Here is a 23,481-nt window from a genome sequence, read left to right as displayed (position 1 = left end):
GAGAGAGAGAGAGAGAGAGAGAGAGACAGAGACAGAGACAGAGACAGAGACAGAGGACAGAGAGAGGAAGAATGAGAGACAGAGAGAAAGAGTGAGAAATCCCATTCCATAAATGCTTCTGTCTTGCCACAGTGCTGTGGATGAAAACAGTTTCCTGTTTGGAGATGCATCGTAATTCCTGTCCACTCCAAAGCCCATTACACCTCAGCCTGAGATTGCTGCTGCAGGTGTGAGGCACAAATGGCACCCTATTCCCTATGTAGTGTACTACTTTTGACCAGAGCCCTATGGCCCCTTGTCAAAGGTAATGCACTATAAATGTAATAGGGGTGCCATTTTGGAATCTATGCCAGACCAGAACGCAAAATCCAGGAGAACTCAGATTTAAGAAGGCAGCCGTGGAAAAAAAGATGTCGACTTTTCCACACTACTGTGGGCTGTGGCATCCTAACATTTCTGAACGCCAGAATAATGTCAACGCTCTCTGTAGAAACCAAACTGGGTTCAACTACTATTTGAAATCATTTCAAATGCTTTATCTGTGATTGATTGATTTTGGCCGTTTTACGGGCTCCTGACCAATTGTGCTATTTTGTGATTTTTTTGTTTTGCACTGATCTTAACTTTATTTTATACACAATGTTTCCGCCATTGTTTCCTATGGCCCAAATCCCCAACACTCAAAGTAGGAGGAGATGGCGCTATAGAGGCCGGCGTGCAGGATACCTGACGAGACTACGTCGGAGAGTGGATAAATCGCCTCTACCCTCCGTTCTATTGGAGAATGTGCAATCACTGGAGAATAAACTGGATGAGCTCCGTTCGAGACTATCCTACCAACGTGATCTGAAGAACTGTAATATCCTATAAATCTAGCTGGTTTTTCTATGCATTGGCAGGGCAGAACGGTGGCTTCGGGGAAACTCAGGGGAGGTGGCGTATGTCTCTTTCTTAACAACAACTGGTGTGCAATCTCTAATATTAAGGAAATATTGAGGTTCTGCTCGCCTGAGTTAGAATATCTCATGATAAGCTGCAGACCATACTATTTACCAAGAGAGTTTTCATCTATATTTTTCATAGCTGTCTATTTACCACCACAAACCGATGCTGGCACTAAGACCGCACTCAACGAGCTGTATAGGGTCATAACCCAACAAGAAAATGCTCATCCAGAAGTGGCGCTCCTAGTGGCCAGGGACTTTAATGTAGGAAAACTCAAATCCATTTTACCTTATTTCTACCAGCATGTCACATGTGCAACCAGAGGGAAAGAAACTCCAGATCACCTTTACTCCACATACAGAGACGCATACAAAGCTCTCCCTCGCCCTCCATTTGGCAAATCTGACCATAACTCTATCCTCCTGATTCCTGCTTACAAGTAAAAACTCAAAAAGGAAGTACCAGTGATGCGCTCAATATGGAAGTGGTCAGATGAAGCGGATGCTAAACTACAGCACTGTTTCGTTAGCACATACTGGAATATGTTCCGGGATTCACCCGATGGCATTGAGGAGTTTATCACATCAGTCACCGACTTCATTAATAAGTGCATCGATGACGTCGTCCCCACAGTGACCGTATGTACATACCCCAACCAGAAGCCATGGATTACAGGCAACATCCGCACTGAGCTAAAGGCTAGAGGTGCCGCTTTCAAGGAGCGGGACACTAATCTGGGCGCTTATAAGAAATCCCGCTACACCCTCTGACGAACCATCAAACAGTCAAAGCGTCAATACAGGACGAAGATCGAATCCGACTACACCGGCTCTGACGCTCGTCAGATGTGGCAGAGTTTGCAAACTATTACAGATTGCAAAGTGAAACCCAGCCCCGAGCTGTCCAGTGGCGCGAGCCTACCAGTCGAGCTACAGTGCATTTAGAAAGTATTCATACCCCTTGACATTCCACATTCTGTTGTGTTACAGCCTTAATTCAAAATGGATTAAATGGAGAGAGAAAAATCTCACCCATCTACACACAATACCCCATAATGACAAAGTGAAAACATGTTTTTTTGCAAATGTATTGAAAAGTATTCATACCCCTGAGTCAATACTTAGAAGCACATTTAGCAGTGATTACAGCTGTGAGTCTTTCTGGGTAAATCTCTAAGAGCTTTCCACACCTGGATTGTGCAACATTTGCCCATTATTCTTTTAAAATTCTTCAAGCTCTGTCAAATTTTTTTTAAATCATTGCTAGACAACCATTTTCAGGTCTTGCCGTAGATTTGCAAGTAGATTTAAGTAAAAACTGTAACCCGGCCAGTCGGGAACATTCACTGTCTTCTTAATAAGCAACTCCAGTGTAGATTTGGCCTTGTGTTTTAGGTTATTGTCCTGCTGAAAGGTGAATTCATCCCCCAGTGTCTGATGGAAAGCAGATTGAACCAAGTTTTCCTCTAGGATTTTGCCTGTGCTTAGATGCATTCCTTTTATTTTTATCCTGGAAAAACGTCCCAGTCCTTAACGATTACAAGCATACCCATAACATGATGCAGCCACCACTATGCTTGAAAATATGGAGAGTGGTACTCAGTAATGTGTTGTATTAGATTTGCCCCAAAAATACACTTTGTATTCAGGAAAAACTAAATAAATGCTTTGCCACATTTTTTTTGCAGCATTATTTTAGTGCCTTCTTGCAAACAGGATGCCTGCTTTGGAATATTTTTATTCTGTATAGGCTTCCTTCTTTTAATTCTGTCAATTAGGTTAGTATTGTGGAGTGACTACAATGTGTTTGATCCATCCTCAGTTTTCTCCTATCACAGCCATTAAACTCTGTAACTGGTATAAGTCACCATTGGCCTCATGGTTTAATCCCTGAGCGGTTTCCTTCCTCTCTGGCAACTGAGTTAGGAAGGACACCTGTATCTTTGTAGTGACTGGGTGTATTGATACACCATCCAAAGTGTAATTAATAACTTCACCATGCTCAAAGGGATATTCATGGTCTGCTTTATTCATTTTTACTAATCTACCAATAGGTGCCCTTCTTTACGAGGCATTGGAAAACCTCCCTGGTCTTCGTGGTTGAATCTGTGTTTGAAATTCACTGCTCGACTGAGGGACCTTACAGAAAAATGTATGTGTGGGGTAGAGAGATGATGTATTCATTTTTTTAAAAAACATGTTAAACACATTATTGCCCATGCAACTTACACTGCAATCGGAAAGTATTCAGACCACTTCCCCTTTTCCACATTTTATTACGTTACAGCCTTATTCTAAAATGTATTAAATAAATACAAAATCCTCATGAATCTACACACAATACCCCATAATGATAAAGTGAAAACAGGATTTTAGAAAATGTTGCAAATGTGTAAAAAAAACAACCCGGAAATAGAACATTTACATAAGTATTCAGACCCTTTACTCTGTACTTTGTTGAAACACCTTTGGCAGCGATTACAGCCTTGAGTCTTCTTGGGTATGACGCTACAAGCTTGGCACACCTGTATTTGGGGAGTTTCTCCCATTCTTCTCTGCAGATCCTCTCAAGCTCTGTCAGGTTGGATGGGGAGCATTGCTGCACAGCTATTATCAGGTCTCTCCAGAGATGTTCAATCGATTTCAAGTCCGGGCTCTGGCTGGGCCACTCAAGGACATTCAGAGACTTGTCCCGAAGCCACTCCTGTGTTGTCTTGGCTGTGTGCTTAGGGTTGTTGTCTTGTTGGAAGGACAACCTTCGCCCCAGTCTGAGGTCCTGAGCGCTCTGGAGCAGGTTTTCATCAAGGATCTCCCTGTACTTTGCTCCGTTCATCTTTCCCTCGATCCTGACTAGGCTCCCAGTCCCTGCCATTGAAAAACATCCCCACAGCATGATGCTGCCACCACCATGCTTCACCGTAGGGTTGGTGCCAGGTTTCCTCCAGACGTGACGTTTGGCATTCAGGCCAAAGAGTTCAATCTTGGTTTCATCAGACCAGAGAATCTTGTTTCTCATGGTCTGAGAGTCTTTAGGTGCCTTTTGGCAAACTCCAAGCGGGCTGTCGTGTGCCTTTTGCTGAGGAGTGGCTTCCGCCTGGCCACTCTACCATAAAGGCCTGATTGGTGGAGTGCTGCAGAGATGGCTGTCCTTCTGGAAGGTTCTCCCAGCTCCACAGAGGAACTGTAGAGCTCTGTCAGAGTGACCATCAGGTTCTTGGTCACCTCCTTGACCAAGGCCCTTCTCCCCCGATTGCTCAGTTTGGCCGGGCGGCCAGCTCTAGGAAGAGTCTGGGTGGTTCCAAACTTCTTCCATTTAAGAATGATGGAGGCCACTGTGTTCTTGGGGACCTTCAATGCTGCAGAGATGTTTTGGTACCCTTTCCCATATCTGTGCCTCGACACAATCCTGTCTCGGAGCTCTACGGACAATTCCTGTGACCTCATGGCTTTGTTTTTGCTCTGACATGCACTGTCAACTGTGGGACCTGTTTTTGCTTTGTCATTATGGGGTATTGTGTGTAGATTGATGAGGGAAAAAAAACAACAATTTATCAATTTTAGAGTAAGGCTGTAAAGTAACAAAATGTGGAAAAAGTCAAGGGGTCTGAATACTTTCCGAAGGCACGGTATATGTACATATCTACCTCAATTACCTCGTACCCCTGCACATTGACTCAGTACTTGTACCCCGTGTATATAGCCAAGTTATCATTGACTCAGTACTGGTACCCCATGTATATAGCCAAGTTATCATTGACTCAGTACTTGTACCCCGTGTATATAACCAAGTTATCATTGACTCAGTACTTGTACCCTGTGTATATAGCCAAGTTATCATTGACTCAGTACTTGTAACCCGTGTATATAGCCAAGTTATCATTGACTCAGTACTGGTACCCCGTGTATATAGCCAAGTTATCATTGACTCAGTACTGGTACCCCGTGTATATAGCCAAGTTATCATTGACTCAGTACTGGTACCCCGTGTATATAGCCAAGTTATCATTGACTCAGTACTGGTACCCCGTGTATATAGCCAAGTTATCATTGACTCAGTACTGGTACCCCGTGTATATAGCCAAGTTATCATTGACTCAGTACTGGTACCCCGTGTATATAGCCAAGTTATCATTGACTCAGTAATTGTACCCGTGTATATAGCCAAGTTATCATTGACTCAGTACTGGTACCCCGTGTATATAGCCAAGTTATCATTGACTCAGTACTGGTACCCCGTGTATATAGCCAAGTTATCATTGACTCAGTACTGGTACCCCGTGTATATAGCCAAGTTATCATTGACTCAGTACTGGTACCCCGTGTATATAGCCAAGTTATCATTGACTCAGTACTGGTACCCCGTGTATATAGCCAAGTTATCATTGACTCAGTACTGGTACACCGTGTATATAGCCAAGTTGTCATTGACTCAGTACTGGTACCCGTGTATATAGCCAAGTTATCATTGACTCAGTAATGGTACCCTGTGTATATAGCCAAGTTATCATTGACTCGGTACTGGTACCCTGTGTATATAGCCAAGTTATCATTGACTCGGTACTGGTACCCTGTGTATATAGCCAAGTTATCATTGACTCAGTACTGGTACCCCGTGTATATAGCCAAGTTATCATTGACTCAGTACTGGTACCTCCTGTATATAGCCAAGTTATCATTGACTCAGTACTGGTACCTCCTGTATATAGCCAAGTTATCATTGACTCAGTACTGGTACCTCCTGTATATAGCCAAGTTATCATTGACTCAGTACTGGTACCCTGTGTATATAGCCAAGTTATCATTGACTCAGTACTGGTACCCGTGTATATAGCCAAGTTATCATTGACTCAGTACTGGTACCCCGTGTATATAGCCAAGTTATCATTGACTCAGTACTGGTACCCCGTGTATATAGCCAAGTTATCATTGACTCAGTACTTGTACCCTGTGTATATAGCCAAGTTATCATTGACTCAGTACTTGTAACCCGTGTATATAGCCAAGTTATCATTGACTCAGTACTGGTACCCCGTGTATATAGCCAAGTTATCATTGACTCAGTACTGGTACCCCGTGTATATAGCCAAGTTATCATTGACTCAGTACTGGTACCCCGTGTATATAGCCAAGTTATCATTGACTCAGTACTGGTACCCCGTGTATATAGCCAAGTTATCATTGACTCAGTACTGGTACCCCGTGTATATAGCCAAGTTATCATTGACTCAGTACTGGTACCCCGTGTATATAGCCAAGTTATCATTGACTCAGTAATTGTACCCCGTGTATATAGCCAAGTTATCATTGACTCAGTACTGGTACCCCGTGTATATAGCCAAGTTATCATTGACTCAGTACTGGTACCCCGTGTATATAGCCAAGTTATCATTGACTCAGTACTGGTACCCCGTGTATATAGCCAAGTTATCATTGACTCAGTACTGGTACCCCGTGTATATAGCCAAGTTATCATTGACTCAGTACTGGTACCCCGTGTATATAGCCAAGTTATCATTGACTCAGTACTGGTACCCCGTGTATATAGCCAAGTTGTCATTGACTCAGTACTGGTACCCGTGTATATAGCCAAGTTATCATTGACTCAGTAATGGTACCCCGTGTATATAGCCAAGTTATCATTGACTCGGTACTGGTACCCTGTGTATATAGCCAAGTTATCATTGACTCGGTACTGGTACCCTGTGTATATAGCCAAGTTATCATTGACTCAGTACTGGTACCCCGTGTATATAGCCAAGTTATCATTGACTCAGTACTGGTACCTCCTGTATATAGCCAAGTTATCATTGACTCAGTACTGGTACCTCCTGTATATAGCCAAGTTATCATTGACTCAGTACTGGTACCTCCTGTATATAACCAAGTTATCATTGACTCAGTACTGGTACCCTGTGTATATAGCCAAGTTATCATTGACTCAGTACTGGTACCCGTGTATATAGCCAAGTTATCATTGACTCAGTACTGGTACCCCATGTATATAGCCAAGTTATCATTGACTCAGTACTGGTACCCCGTGTATATAGCCAAGTTATCATTGACTCAGTAATTGTACCCCGTGTATATAGCCAAGTTATCATTGACTCAGTACTGGTACCCCGTGTATATAGCCAAGTTATCATTGACTCAGTACTGGTACCCCGTGTATATAGCCAAGTTATCATTGACTCAGTACTGGTACCCTGTGTATATAGCCAATTTATCATTGACTCGGTACTGGTACCCTGTGTATATAGCCAAGTTATCATTGACTCAGTACTGGTACCCCGTGTATATAGCCAAGTTATCATTGACTCAGTACTGGTACCTCCTGTATATAGCCAAGTTATCATTGACTCAGTACTGGTACCTCCTGTATATAGCCAAGTTATCATTGACTCAGTACTGGTACCTCCTGTATATAGCCAAGTTATCATTGACTCAGTACTGGTACCCTGTGTATATAGCCAAGTTATCATTGACTCAGTACTGGTACCCCGTGTATATAGCCAAGTTATCATTGACAGAGTACTGGTACCCCGTGTATATAGCCAAGTTATCGTTACTCATTGTGTATTTATTCTTTCTTTTTTCTCTCTCTGCATTGTTGGGAAGTAAGTAAGCATTTCACTCTTAGTCTACACCTGTTGTTTACGAAGCGTTTGATTGAGCCTGACTTAATGAACCAATATTACATCCCCAAAATGGCAAACATCACCCATCTGGCAGGCTAGAGCAAACACTCAAAAGTATTTTAACGATTTCAAATAGTATTTGAACCCAGGTCTGGTAGAAACAGTTTGTTGAAAATAGATGTACATGGAAAATCGTTTGGAATAATACACTCTGTTCCATCACTCCTAAGGAACTGTCATTGTTTACATGTCGAGATGCCCCGGGGGGGGACAAGTTGTTTTTTACGGCACAGTTCGTTTGGAGCCGGGGTTTGAGGAGGACAAAGAAGACAGATGGGAAGGCAGAGAAGAATTGGTTTGGGAGTGAGGGAGAGAGCGGGAGAGAGGGCCCTGTGTGACTGCTGAGAGGGAGACGAGGGGAGAGAGGGGAAGGCAGCAAGCTTTGCTTTGGGAGTGAGGGAAATGGGGGGGGGGGAGACGGAGAGGTGAGGACGAGGGGAGCTTCCCTTCTCATGACGCCTCAGGACCACATTCTGTAATTAATTTTTCATGCGTATCTCCCTCTCTCCTCTCTCTCTCCTCTCTCTCTCCTCTCTCTCCTCATATTTGTTTTGTCTCTGTTTGAAGTGGGACTCTTTAGGAAAACATTGAATTTCCAGACATGAGCCACTTTGATGCTTAAAGTACCCTCCGTTGCCTCCTAGTGAAAATGTAAATGTCAAGCCGCCAGTTAGTTAGAAGTTGGCGATTTAATTTGTTTCTGGTGGGGGAAGGTGGGGGCGAGGCTTGACGCTGTTGTTGTTGTTGTAGTTGACTAACTTGGTGACTCACTGTCTGACTGGAGTGTTGGAAGTGATCAGACTATAACAGAGGTTGTGTCCCTAATAGCACCCTATCCCTATTTAGTCTGACGAGAGCCAAAAGTAGTGCACTATATAGGGAATAGGGTGCTATTTCTGATTGAGACATAGACTGTCCTGACCTTTCTGTTCAAATGCCTGTATTACTTGTTACAAACAAGGAGCTACTCAGAACAGTCTGTCCACACATGTCATTGCAGTCATCGTCTAAATTACAAAAGCAATTTTATCCATTGCAAGCGAATTGTTTCCAAAGCAACCAAGTAATTTAAAGAGAACTCAGTTTGGATTATTGTTTAACTGTGTATGTTTGTGTGTTCTGTTCTCTCCCATGCAGAACCTGAAGAGAAGGAGGAAGAGGAGGAGGAAGAGGAGGAGGAAGGGGAAGAGAAGGAGGAGGAGAAGGAGAAGGAGAAGGAGAAGGAGATGGAGATGGAGATGAAGAAGGAGAAGAAGATGGAGAAGGAGGAGGAGAAGGAGAGGGAGATGGAGAAGAAGATAGAGAAGAAGATGGAGAAGAAAATGGAGAAGGAGAAGGAGCGAAAGATGGAGATGGAGGAGGAGGAGGAGGAGAAGGAGATGAAGATGGAGAAGGAGAAGAAGATGGAGAAGGAGGATGAGAAGGAGAAGGAGAAGGAGAAGGAGAAGGAGAAGGAGAAGAAGATGGAGAAGGAGAAGGAGAAGAAGATGGAGAAGGAGGAGGAGAAGGAGAAGAAGATGGGGGAGGAGAAGGAGGAGGAGAAGGATATGGGGGAGGAGGAGGAGGAGAAGGAGGAGAAGGAGAAGAAGATGGAGGAGGAGAAGGAGAAGGAGAAGGATAAGAAGATGGGGGAGGAGAGGGAGGAGGAGAAGGATATGGGGGAGGAGGAGGAGGAGGAGGAGGAGAAGAAGATGGAGAAGGAGAAGGAGAAAGACACTACTGCTAGTGAAAGTGAGTAGTTGATGTCATCTAATGATTTGTACATGTACATTTAATGTAATTTAGTTGTGTGTACATGTCACTTTACATCTCTGCCACAAGAGGTTACATAGGGAAATAAGCAAGGGGTTACACAGGGGAAGCGACAAGAGGTTACACAGGGGAAGAGTAAATAGGTTACACAGGGGAAGAGACAATAGGTTACACAGGGGAAAAGGCAAGAGGTTACACAGGGGCAGAGGAAAGTGGTTACACAGGGGAAGAGACGAAGTTACACAGGGGCAGAGGAAAGAGGTTACACAGGGGAAGAGGAAAGAGGTTACACAGGGGAAGAGGAAAGAGGTTACACAGGGGAAGAGACAAGAGAATCAAGTACATTGTGTTAGCGAATCAACTCTTCTGTTAGTTCATAATAGTACAACAGTTGTGGGTGTATGAGCAAACTGCTCACTCAGTTGGTTAAAAGGCTTTGTGAAGACCTTGTGGAGACCTTGTGGAGACCTTGTGGAGACCTTGTGAAGACATTGTGGAGAGCAGAAGTTTAGTGCAGAGGCTCTAGAACAGTGGTTCCCATCCAGGGTTACTAGGACCCTGGGGGTGCTAGGTCTATCCATAGACGGTACTAGGACCCTGGGGGTGCTTGGTCTATCCATAGACGGTACTAGGACCCTGGGGGTGCTTGGTCTATCCAGAGAGGGTACTAGGACCCTGGGGGTGCTAGGTCTATCTATAGACGGTACTAGGACCCTGGGGGTGCTTGGTCTATCCATAGACGGTACTAGGACCCTGGGGGTGCTTGGTCTATCCATAGACGGTACTAGGACCCTGGGGGTGCTAGGTCTATCCATAGACGGTACTAGGACCCTGGGGGTGCTAGGTCTATCCATAGACGGTACTAGGACCCTGGGGGTGCTTGGTCTATCCATAGACGGTACTAGGACCCTGGGGGTGCTTGGTCTATCCACAGGGGTACTTGAGAAGACCCATAAGACCATAGGCCTACTGGTAAAATGCACATGAGGGGGTACTTCAGGGGTACTCCATGAATTCAGTTGGTGGTACAGTAACCAAAAAAGGTTGGGAACCACTGATGTAGGAGATACATTGCCTTGCAAAAGTATTCATCCCCCTTGGCATTTTTCCTATTATGTTGCTTTACAACCTGTAATTTAAATGGATTTTTATTTGGATTTCATGTTATGGACATACACAAAATAGTCCAAATTGGTGAAGTGAAATGAAAAAAATTACTTGTTTCAAACAATTCAGAAAAATAAACAACGGAAAAGTGGTGCGTGCATATGTATTCACCCCCTTTGCTATGAAGCACCTAAATAAGATCTGGTGCAACCAATTACCTTCAGAAGTCACATAATTAGTTAAATAAAGTCCACCTGTGTGCAATCTAAGTGTCAAATGATCTGTCACCTGATCTCAGTATATATACACCTGTTCTGTAAAGCCCCAGAGTCTGCAACACCACTAAGCAAGGGGCACCACCAAGCAAGCGGCACCATGAAGACCAAGGAGCTCTCCAAACAGGTCAGGGACAAAGTTGTGGAGAAGTACAGATCAGGGTTGGGTTATAAAAAAAATATCAGAAACTTTGAACATCCCACAGAGCACCATTAAATCCATTATTATAAAATTAAAAGAATATGGCACCATAACAAACCTGCCAAGAGAGGGCCGCCCACCAAAACTCACGGACCAGGCAAGGAGGGCATTAATCAGAGAGGCAACAAAGAGACCAAAGATAACCCTGAAGGAGCTGCAAAGCTCGACAGTGGAGATTGGAGTATCTGTCCATAGGACCACTTTAAGCCGTACACTCCACAGAGCTGGGCTTTATGGAAGAGTGGCCAGAAAAAAGCCATTGCTTAAAGAAAAAAATAAGCAAACACGTTTGATGTTCGCCAAAAGGCATGTGGGAGACTCCCCAAACATATGGAAGAAGGTACTCTGGTCAGATGAGACTAAAATTGAGCTTTTTGGCCATCAAGGAGAATGCTATGTCTGGCACAAACCCAACACCTCTCATCACCCCGAGAACACCATCCCCACAGTGAAGCATGGTGGTGGCAGCATCATGCTGTGGAGATGTTTTTCATCGGCAGGGACTGGGAAACTGGTCAGAATTGAAGGAATGATGGATAGCGCTAAATACAGAGAAATTATTGAGGGAAAATTGTTTCAGTCTTCCAGAGATTTGAGACTGGGACGGAGGTTCACCTTCCAGCAGGACAATGACCCTAAGCATACTGCTAAAGCAACACTCGAGTGGTTTAAGGGGAAACATTTAAATGTCTTGGAATGGCCTAGTCGAAGCCCAGACATCAATCCAATTGAGAATTTGTGGTATGACTTAAAGATTGCTATACACCAGCGGAACCCATCCAACTTGAAGGAGCTGGAGCAGTTTTGCCTTGAAGAATGGGCAAAAATCCCAGTGGCTAGATGTACCAAGCTTATAGAGACATACCCCAAGAGACTTACAGCTGTAATTGCTGCAAAAGGTGGCCTACAAAGTATTGACTTTGGGGGGGTGAATAGTTATGCACGCTCAAGTTTTCAGTTTTTTTGTCTTATTTCTTGTTTGTTTCACAATAAAAAATATTTCTCTCTCTCTGTCTCTCTCTCCTCTCTCTCTCTCTCTCTCTCTCTGTCTCTCTCTCCTCTCTCTCTCTCTCTCTCTCTCTGTCTCTCTCTCCTCTCTCTCTCTCTCTCTCTGTCTCTCTCTCTGTCTCTCTCTCCTCTCTCTCTCTCTCTGTCTGTCTCTCTCTCTCTTTCTCTCTCTACTCGTCTCCTCCTCCTTTTCTGTCTGTCTACAAGAAATAAATGCTCAGGGCGAGGGCTTGGATGGATCTGAACTAACTCCAACCAACAGCACTCAGACCAAAGGTGAGTTTGGAGGCTCTCTCTCTCTCACACGCAATCAACACACACACAATCAACACACACATACAATCAACACACACACACACGCACGCACACACACAATCAACACACACACACAATCAACACACACACACAATCAACACACACACACACAATCAACACACACGCACGCACACACACACACAATCAACACACACACACAATCAACACACACACACAATCAACACACACACTCACGCACACAAACACACACACGCACACAGTGTTGGGGAAGCTACTCTGAAAATATAGTTTCCAAGCTACCAATTACTTCACACTGGAAGAAGTTAAGCCTCATGTCCCACTGGGCACAGACGTCAATTCGTTGGAAGACGTGGAAACAACGTTGATTCAACCAGTGAGTGACCAGTGGGGAAAGCTACCCTTAAGAAAATTATAGTTTACCAGGCTACCAATTACCTCACACTGGAAGAAGTTAAGCTACACTAAAGAAAATTATAGTTTACTTAACTAAAGTTACTTTGAAAAAGTAGTTCACTACATCCAAACTATTATATGTAAATCTGAAATGTCATCGATTACAAATTGCAAGAACTGATCACTCTGATGCCAGATGTTGACAGAATGTGTAATTTAGTCTGTTAAACACAAAAAACTATGTTTCAAGTGAGAATCAGGTCTGATGCCGAAAAATAAAGGACATTCTTGCCTACTTCACCCATATATTTTATTTATATTTAAGTGTGTAGTTATAATAGTTAGCTACATCGCTACATGGCAGAAAAGTACACTACTGAGAACACTACCAAGATTTGAATTTAGTTAAGGACAATTCCATGGTAACAGAGTGATGCTGAGACTCAGATATTTCACTCTAAAATGTATGTCAAACAAAAACCAATTATTACAAAGTCAAACAAACCATACAACTCTACGCACAAAGACTAATTTGAACAATTTCCAAAGAACATTTTATAAAAAGACATTTACTTGAAAACAGTTTGGTAACAGAATGATGGTTTGTGCTGTCATTCTGTTACCAAACTTTGCAAACTCTCCACTAAGCCACTAGTTGAATTACACTCTTAGAAGAAACGGTTCCAAAAGGGTTCTTTGGCTGACCCAATAGGAGAACCCTTTTGGGTCCAGGTACAACCCTTTTTTGGATTCAGATAGAACTCTTCTGGGTTCCATGTAGAACCTCTGTGTAAAGGGTCCTATATGGAACCTAAAAAGGTTCTTCAAAAGATTATCCTATTGGGACAGGTGAAGAACCCTTTTAGGTTCTAGATATAACTTTATTTTATGCCTGGCATCTATTCAGCTTCACCCTCCTTCACTCTCTCCCTCTATCCCCCTCTCCTTCTCTTCCACCATCCCCCTCTCCTTCTCTCCCTCCATCCCCCTCTCCTTCTCTCCCTCCTTCCATCCCCTCTCCTTCTCTCCCTCCATCCCCCTCTCATTCTCTTCCTCCTTCCATCCCCTCTCCTTCGCTCCCTCTATCCCCCTCTCCTTCTCTCCCTCCTTCCATCCCCTCTCCTTCTCTCCCCCATCCCCCTCTCCTTCTCTCCCTCCTTCCATCCCCTCTCCTTCTCTCCCTCCATCCCCCTCTCCTTCTCTCCCTCATCCCCCTCTCCTTCTCTCCCTCCTTCCATCCCCTCTCCTTCTCTCCCTCCATCCCCCTCTCCTTCTCTCCCTCCTTCCATCCTCTCTCCTTCTCTCCCTCTCTCCCCCTCTCCTTCTCTCTCTCCCTCCTTCCATCCCCTCTCCTTCTCTCCCTCTATCCCCCTCTCCTTCTCTCCCTCCATCCCCCCCTCCTTCTCTCCCTCTATCCCCCTCTCCTTCTCTCCCTCCTTCCATCCCCTCTCCTTCTCTCCCTCCATCCCCCTCTCCTTCTCTCCCTCATCCCCCTCTCATTCTCTCCCTCCTTCCATCCCCTCTCCTTCTCTCCCTCCATCCCCCTCTCCTTCTCTCCCTCCTTCCATCCCCTCTCCTTCTCTCCCTCCTTCCATCCCCCTCTCCTTCTCTCCCTCCATCCCCCTCTCCTTCTCTCCCTCCTTCCATCCCCTCTCCTTCTCTCCCTCCATCCCCCTCTCCTTCTCTCCCTCCTTCCATCCCCTCTCCTTCTCTCCCTCCTTCCATCCCCTCTCCTTCTCTCCCTCTATCCCCCTCTCCTTCTCTCCCTCCATCCCCCTCTCCTTCTCTCCCTCCATCCCCCTCTCCTTCTCTCCCTCCTTCCATCCCCTCTCCTTCTCTCTCTCTATCCCCCTCTCCTTCTCTCTCTCCATCCCCCTCTCCTTCTCTCCCTCTATCCCCCTCTCCTTCTATCCCTCCTTCCATCCCCACTCCTTCTCTCCCTCCATCCCCCTCTCCTTCTCTCCCTAAATCCCCCTCTCCATCTCTCCCTCCTTCCATCCCCTCTCCTTCTCTCTCTCCATCCCCCTCTCCTTCTCTCCCTCTATCCCCCTCTCCTTCTATCCCTCCTTCCATCCCCACTCCTTCTCTCCCTCCATCCCCCTCTCCTTCTCTCCCTAAATCCCCCTCTCCATCTCTCCCTCCTTCCATCCCCTCTCCTTCTCTCCCTCATCCCCCTCTCCTTCTCTCCCTCCATCCCCCTCTCCTTCTCTCCCTCCATCCCCCTCTCCTTCTCTCCCTCCATCCCCCCCCTTCTCTCCCTCAATCCCCCTCTCCTTCTCTCCCTCCATCCCCCTCTCCTTCTCTCCCTCATCCCCCTCTCCTTCTCTCCCTCCATACCCCTCTCCTTCTCTCCCTCCATCCCCCTCTCCTTCTCTCCCTCCATCCCCCCCTTCTCTCCCTCCATCCCCCTCTCCTTCTCTCCCTCCATCCCCCTCTCCTTCTCTCCCTCCATCTCCCTCTCCTTCTCTCCCTCCATCCCCCTCTCCTTCTCTCCCTCCATCCCCCTCTCCTTCTCTCCCTCCTTCCATCCCCTCTCCTTCTCTCCCTCCTTCCATCCCCTCTCCTTCTCTCTCTCTCTCCATCCCCCTCTCCTTCTCTCCCTCCATCCCCCTCTCCTTCTCTCCCTCCATCCCCCCTCCTTCTCTCCCTCCATCCCTCACTCCATCTCTCCCTCGCTCCATCAAATCAAAATATCTGTCACATGCGCCGAATACAACCTTATCGTGAAATGCTTACTTACAAGCCCTTAACCAACAATGCAGTTCAAGAAATAGAGTTAAGAAAATATTTACTAAAGTAAAAATAAAATAAAAAGTAACAATAACGAGGCTATATACAGGGGGTACCGGTACATGTCAATGTGCGGAGGTACAGGTTAGTCGAGGTAATTTGTACATGTAGGTAGGGGTAAAGTGACTATGCATAGATACACTCTCCCTCTTTTCCTCTCCACACAGGCACATCCACTCCTGCATCTCTCTCTCTCTCTCTCTCTCTCTCTCTCTCTCTCTCTCTCTCTTACATAAGTATTCAGACCATTTACTCAGTACTTTGTTGAAGCACCTTTGGCAGCAATTACAGCTGAAATTAGGGCGATTACAGGATAAATGAGGGTTAAGTGCTTTGCACATCGACAGATTTTTCACCTAGTCGGCTCGGGGATTAGAACCAGCGACATTTCGGTTACTGGCACAACGCTCTTAACCACTAAGCTACCTGCCGCCTATGTATGACGCTACAAGCTTGGCACACCTGTATTTGGGGAGTTTCTCCCATTCTTCTCTGCAGATCCTCTCAAGCTCTGTCAGGTTGGATGGGGAGTGTCGCTCTCCAGAGATGTTCGATCAGGTTTAAGTCCAGGCTCTGGCTGGGCCACTCAAGGACATTCAGAGACTTGTCCCGAAGCCACTCATACGTTGTCTTGGCTGTATGCTTAGGATCATTGTCCTGTTGGAAGGTGAACCTTCGTCCCAGGCAGAGGTCCTGAGTGCTATGGAGCAGGTTTTCATCAAGGATCTCTCTGTACTTTGCTCCATTCATCTTTCCCTCGATCCTGACTAGTCTCCCAGTCCCTGCCACTGAAAAACATCCCCACAGCAAGATGCTGCCACCACCATGCTTCACCGTAGGGATGGTGCCAGGTTTCTTACAGATGTGACGCTTGGCATTCAGGCCAAATAGTTCAATCTTGGTTTCATCAGACCAGAGAATCTTCTTTCTCATGATCTGAGAGTTCTTTAGGTGCCTTTTGGCAAACTCCAAGCGGGCTGTCATTTGCCTTTTACTGAGGAGTGGCTTCCGTCTGGCCACTCTACCATAAAGGCCTGATTGGTGGAGTGCTGCAGAGATGGCTGTCCTTCTGGAAGGTTCTCCCAGCTCCACAGAGGAACTGTAGAGCTCTGTCAGAGTGACCATCATATTCTTGGTCACCTCCTTGACCAAGGCCCTTCTCCCCCGATTGCTCAGTTTGGCCGGGCGGCCAGCTCTAGGAAGAGTCTTGGTGGTTCCAAACTTCTTCCATTTAAGAATGATGGAGGTCACTGTGTTCTTGGGGACCTTCAATGCTGCAGAGATTTTTTGGTACCCTTCCCCAGATTTGTGCCTCGACACAATCCTGTCTCTGAGGTATACGGACAATTCCTTCGACCTCATGGCTTGGTTTTTGCTCTGACATGCACTGTCAACTGTGGGACCTTACATAGACAGGTGTGTGCCTTTCCAAATCATGTCCAATCAATTGAATTTACCACAGGTGGACTCCAATCAAGTTGTAGAAACATCTCAAGGATTATCAATGGAAACAGGATGCACCTGAGCTCAATTTCGATTCTCATAGCAAAGGGTCTGAATACTTATGTAAATAAGGTATTTTTGTTTTTGTTTTTTTATACATTTGCAAAAATGTACAGTGAGGGAAAAAAGTATTTGATCCCCTGGTGATTTTGTTCGTTTGCCCACTGACAAAGAAATGATCAGTCTATAATTTTAATGGTAGGTTTATTTGAACAGTGAGAGACAGAATAACAACAAAAAAATCCAGAAAACGCATGTCAAAAATGTTATAAATTGATTTGCATTTTAATGAGGGAAATAAGTATTTGACCCCCTCTCAATCAGAAAGATTTCTGGCTCCCAGGTGTCTTTTATACAGTTAATGAGCTGAGATTAGGAGCACACTCTTAAAGGGAGTGCTCCTAATCTCAGTTTGTTACCTGTATAAAATACACCTGTCCACAGAAGCAATCAATCAATCAGATTCCAAACTCTCCACCATGGCCAAGACCAAAGAGCTCTCCAAGGATGTCAGGGACAAGATTGTAGACCTACACAAGGCTGGAATGGGCTACAAGACCATCGCCAATCAGCTTGGTGAGAAGGTGACAACATTTGGTGCAATTATTCGCAAATGGAAGAAACACAAAATAACTGTCAATCTCCCTCGGCCTGGGGCTCCATGCAAGATCTCACCTTGTGGAGTTGCAATGATCATGAGAACGGTGAGGAATTAGCCCAGAACTACACGGGAGGATCTTGTCAATGATCTCAAGGCAGCTGGGACCATAGTCACCAAGAAAACAATTGGTAACACACTACGCCCTGAAGGACTGAAATCCTGCAGCGCCCGCAAGGTCCCCCTGCTCAAGAAAGCACATATACAGGGCTGTCAGTTTTCCAATGAACATCTGAATGATTCAGAGGAGAACTGGGTAAAAGTGTTGTAGTCAGATGAGACCAAAATCGAGCTCTTTGGTATCAACTCAACTCGCCGTGTTTGGAGGAGGAGGAATGCTGCCTATGACCCCAAGAACACCATCCCCACTGTCAAACATGGAGGTGAAAACATTATGCTTTGGGGGTGTTTTTCTGCTAAGGGGACAGGACAACTTCACCACATCAAAGGGACGATGGACAGGACCATGTACCGTCAAATCTTGGGTGAGAACCTCCTTCCCTCAGCCAGGCATTGAAAATGGGTAGTGGATGGGTATTCCAGCATGACAATGACCCAAAACACACGGCCAAGGCAACAAAGGAGTGGCTCAAGAAGAAGCACATTAAGGTCCTGGAGTGGCCTAGCCAGTCTCCAGACCTTAATCCCATAGAAAATCTGTGGAGGGAGCTGAAGGTTCGAGTTGCCAAACGTCAGCCTCGAAACCTTAATGACGAGTAGATCTGCAAAGAGGAGTGGAACAAAATCCCTCCTGAGATGTGTGCAAACCTGGTGGCCAACTACAAAAAACGTCTGACCTCTGTGATTGCCAACAAGGGTTTTGCCACCAAGTACTAAGTAATGTTTTGCAGAGGGGTCAAATACTTATTTCCCTCATTAAAATGCAAATCCATTTATAACATTTTTTACATGCGTTTTTCTGGATTTTTTTTTTATTCTGTCTCTCACTGTTCAAATAAACCTACCATTAAAATTATAGACTGATCATGTCTTTGTCAGTGGGCAAACTTACAAAATCAGCAGGGGATCAACTACTCCTGAGTGGCGCAGTGGTCTAAGGCACTGCATCGCAGTGCTAACTGTGCCACTAGAGATCCTGGTTTGAATCCAGGCTCTGTCGCAGCCGGCCGCGACCGGGAGACCCATGGGCGGCGCACAACTGGCCCAGCGTCGTCCAGGGTAGGGGAGGGAATGGCCGGCAGGGATGTAGCTCAGTTGATAGAGCATGGCGTTTGCAACGCCAGGGTTGTGGGTTCGATTCCCACGGGGGGCCAGTATAAAAAAATATATATATGTATTCACTAACTGTAAGTCGCTCTGGATAAGAGCGTCTGCTAAATGACGTAAATGTAATACTTTTTTCCCTCACTGTATAAAATCCTGTTTTTGCTTTGTCATTATGGAGGATTGTGTGTAGATTCATGAGGGAAAAAAATAATTTAATCCATTTTAGAATAAGGCTGTAACATAACAAAATGTGGCCCAACATCATGGGGTAAATGAGGAGCAATTCAACTTCCTGGATCTTGACCAATCATGATCGCAATGTGAATAAGGTCTATTGTGCAGGCTGTGATTGTACTTCTGAAGGTCAAACTCTGTTTCTGGAAAAGGTTGTTCTAGTTTTGCACCCTTGCGTCATCGACTTCTTCTTCTTCTTCTTCTTTTTCTTCTTCTTCTTCTTTTCTGCCCTCTTTTATCTTTTATTCTTTCCATCCAGATCCCACAGAGATGAAAGAATGAGCAGCAGGAGGAGGAGGAGGGACAATCAACCAGCCAACAGTGTGAAGAATGACAGTACCTCTACACCCTCTGATACTGCAGGACCAGAGGAAAAAGAACCAGTCATCCAACATAACATAACGCATTCACCTGTTTTACTTTTTTAATTACTTTGTGAATCTTTATTATAATGAAATGATGTAATCTGTCATCAATGAAATTAATAATCAATCAATCTTTATTAAGAAATCTGTCATTCATTAAATGAATCATTGATCAAAATCAAATATGTATGTAAAACAATTAACATGTAATAGAGGACTCTAACATATCTAACTGAAGAGAGGAGTGGTGAGACACCTGGCAGTCTATTAGATCTAACTGAAGAGATGAGTGGTGAGACACCTGGCAGTCTGTTAGATCTAACTGAAGAGATGAGTGGTGAGACACCTGGCAGTCTGTTAGATCTAACTGAAGAGATGAGTGGTGAGACACCTGGCAGTCTATTAGATCTAACTGACGAGATGAGTGGTGAGACACCTGGCAGTCTATTAGATCTAACTGAAGAGATGAGTGGTGAGACACCTGGCAGTCTGTTAGATCTAACTGAAGAGATGAGTGGTGAGATAACTGGCAGTCTGTTAGATCTAACTGAAGAGATGATTGGTGAGATACCTGGCAGTCTGTTAGATCTAACTGAAGAGATGAGTTGTGAGACACCTGGCAGTCTGTTAGATCTAACTGAAGAGATGAGTGGTGAGACACCTGGCAGTCTGTTAGATCTAACTGAAGAGATGATTGGTGAGATACCTGGCAGTCTGTTAGATCTAACTGAAGAGATGATTTGTGAGATACCTGTTAGTCTGTTAGATCTAACTGAAGAGATGATTGGTGAGATACCTGGCAGTCTGTTAGATCTAACTGAAGAGATGAGTGGTGAGACACCTGGCAGTCTGTTAGATCTAACTGAAGAGATGAGTGGTGAGATACCTGGCAGTCTGTTAGATCTAACTGAAGAGATGAGTGGTGAGACACCTGGCAGTCTGTTAGATCTAACTGAAGAGATGAGTTGTGAGACACCTGGCAGTCTGTTAGATCTAACTGAAGAGATGAGTGGTGAGACACCTGGCAGTCTGTTAGATCTAACTACTACTAATAGCCATTCCCATATTAGCCATAGTGCCAGAGGACTAAACCTTCTGTTGGACTACCCTTCCATTCTACACCCTTATATTGAGAATATGAATCATATCTAAACATAATATCTCTGTTACACGCCATCTAGAACATTGTGGGAGTGTTCCATCTAACCTTACACGCCATCTAGAACATTGTGGGAGTGTTCCACCTAACCTTACATGCCATCTAGAGTCTAGAACATTGTGGGAGCGTTCCATCTAACCTTACACGCCATCTAGAGTCTAGAACATTGTGGGAGTGTTCCACCTAACCTTACACGCCATCTAGAGTCTAGAACATTGTGGGAGCGTTCCATCTAACCTTACATGCCATCTAGAGTCTAGAACATTGTGGGAGCATTCCATCTAACCTTACATGCCATCTAGAGTCTAGAACATTGTGGGAGCGTTCCATCTAACCTTACACGCCATCTAGAGTCTAGAACATTGTGGGAGCGTTCCACCTAACCTTACACGCCATCTAGAGTCTAGAACATTGTGGGAGCGTTCCATCTAACCTTACATGCCATCTAGAGTCTAGAACATTGTGGGAGCATTCCATCTAACCTTACATGCCATCTAGAGTCTAGAACATTGTGGGAGCGTTCCATCTAACCTTACATGCCATCTAGAGTCTAGAACATTGTGGGAGCGTTCCACCTAACCTTACACGCCATCTAGAGTCTAGAACATTGTGGGAGCATGGAACTGTAAAAACAACAGAACACCACATGACACACACACAGGAGTACACCACAACATCATCAACACACACACAGGAGTACACCACAAAATTATCAACACACACACACACAGGAGTACACCACAACATCATCAACACACATACACAGGAGTACACCACAAAATTATCAACACACACACAGGAGTACACCACAACATCATCAACACACACACACAGGAGTACACCACAACATCGTCAACACACACACACAGGAGTACATCACAACATCATCAACACACACACACAGGAGTACACCACAACATCATCAACACACACACGTTTCAGCTCCGATGCCTAGTCACATCGTCAGCAACGAATACCTTGCTACATACACACACACACACACACACACACAACCAGAGACACACACACACACAACCAGAGACACACACACACACAACCAGAGACACACACACACACAACCAGAGACACACACACAAACAACCAGAGACACACACACACACAACCAGAGACACACACACACACACACACAACCAGAGACACACACACACACAACCAGAGACACACACACACACACACACAAACACAACCAGAGACACACACAACCAGAGACACACACACACAACCAGAGACACACACACACACAACCAGAGACACACACACACACAACCAGAGACACACACACACAACCAGAGACACACACACACACAACCAGAGACACACACACACACAACCAGAGACACACACACACAACCAGAGACACACACACACACAACCAGAGACACACACACACACACACACAACCAGAGACACACACAACCAGAGACACACACACACAACCAGAGACACACACACACACACACATCAAAATGACTCCCTCACCATCTCTCAGCTCCAGCTGCTTTGCTTTCATCAGTGAGATGAAGCTCTGATCATGTCTGATGTTCACATGCACACACACACACACACACACACACACACACACACACACACACACACACACACACACACACACAGAGAGAGATGCACACACACACACACAGACACACACAGAAGCTCTGACAATGTCTGATGTTCAGAGAGCAGCATCTGTATCTGCAGACTAACGCTGGGTACCAAGCAGCACACTATTCCCTATGTAGTGCACTACTTTTCAACAGAGCCATTTGAGCCCTGGCCAAAAGTAGTGCACTACATAGGGAAGGGGGTGCCACTTGAGACGCAGAAAAAAACTCAGTAAAAACAGGAAATCGCTCCTTATCAGCACCGACAAACACTTTGAACTACAGGAAGTCCGGTGTCTTGTAGTCTTTCAACAGATTGATTATGGTCCTTCTTCGTCCTTTTCTTTCCCAATGCCGGAATCGCTTAGAACTTCACAAACATGGGGCTGTGTCCTGAATGGCACCCTATTCCCTACATAGTGCCCTGTGGGCCCTGGTCAGAAGTAGTGCACTATATAGGGATTAGGGTTCCATTGAAGACACAGTCAGGCATTATAATAGTCTCCTCTCTCTCTTTTATCTTCTCATCCTCTATTAACCAGATTGTCGATAATTGTATCAAATGAATTTGCCTTATTTCTAACATATAAAAGGGTTTAAGTGCAGATGCTTGGTTGTGTATCGCTTGCAGATGTTTTGTAATTTTGAGTATTTACCCCGCGTGATGGCTGATATGTTTTGTTCTATTGATTTACTCTCTTTTAATCTCTGGGTTTTTGGAAAATGTGTTGTCCCATGTTCGCCACTATGCGTTTATTAATTATTCCTTTCAGTGGTGCCATGCTATACAGAACATCCAATGAATAACAGTAAAGTACAGTACCATGAAAACAATGAATTACTGAACGAATTACAGTTCAGTGCTACGAAATGAAAACGATGCCTTCATAATTTGGTGTTTTGCTTTGTTAAACAATAATGAGAGAACTAATAAAGTTTAAAGGGGGATGTCATGCCTCTTGTCTCTCCGTTCCATGTCTGAATATCAAGTGCACACTTCAGGAAAAAGAGAATTAGGGACCATAATTGACAGACCTGTATCTCCAGAGTAAACAGGCTGTGCCTCTAGCCTAGCCTGAGGGGTATACTATAAAACTGGATCAATGAGTTAGCCCGCTAATTTTGATAAACGACCAGAAATAACTGCTGATTTTCTGAAAGGTAAACATATATATATATTAGGTACACCACCCCGTTCACAAAAATGAATCGCTCCTACAGACAGTGAGTCACGTGACCGTGGCTTGCTA

General features: G+C 44.9%; 1 protein-coding gene across 1 annotated transcript; it reads left to right on the top strand.

Annotated features, from left to right (window-relative positions):
• Positions 1–8,776: 8,776 nt before the first annotated feature.
• Positions 8,777–23,184, top strand: LOC311116208 (uncharacterized protein; the record flags this gene model as incomplete). The annotated part of the gene is made up of 3 exons (XM_084191328.1): positions 8,777–9,370; positions 12,191–12,259; positions 19,345–23,184. Coding segments are annotated over 3 exons (686 nt in total), but the record flags the coding sequence as incomplete, so codon positions are not given.
• Positions 23,185–23,481: the final 297 nt, after the last annotated feature.

Source organism: Coregonus lavaretus (genome assembly GCF_964263955.1).
Source record: "Coregonus lavaretus genome assembly, contig: HAP1_SCAFFOLD_5973, whole genome shotgun sequence".
NCBI classification, from domain to species: Eukaryota; Metazoa; Chordata; class Actinopteri; order Salmoniformes; family Salmonidae; genus Coregonus; species Coregonus lavaretus.
Note: the sequence above shows the minus strand (reverse complement) of the source record. Positions and strands in the feature narration are given on the sequence as shown.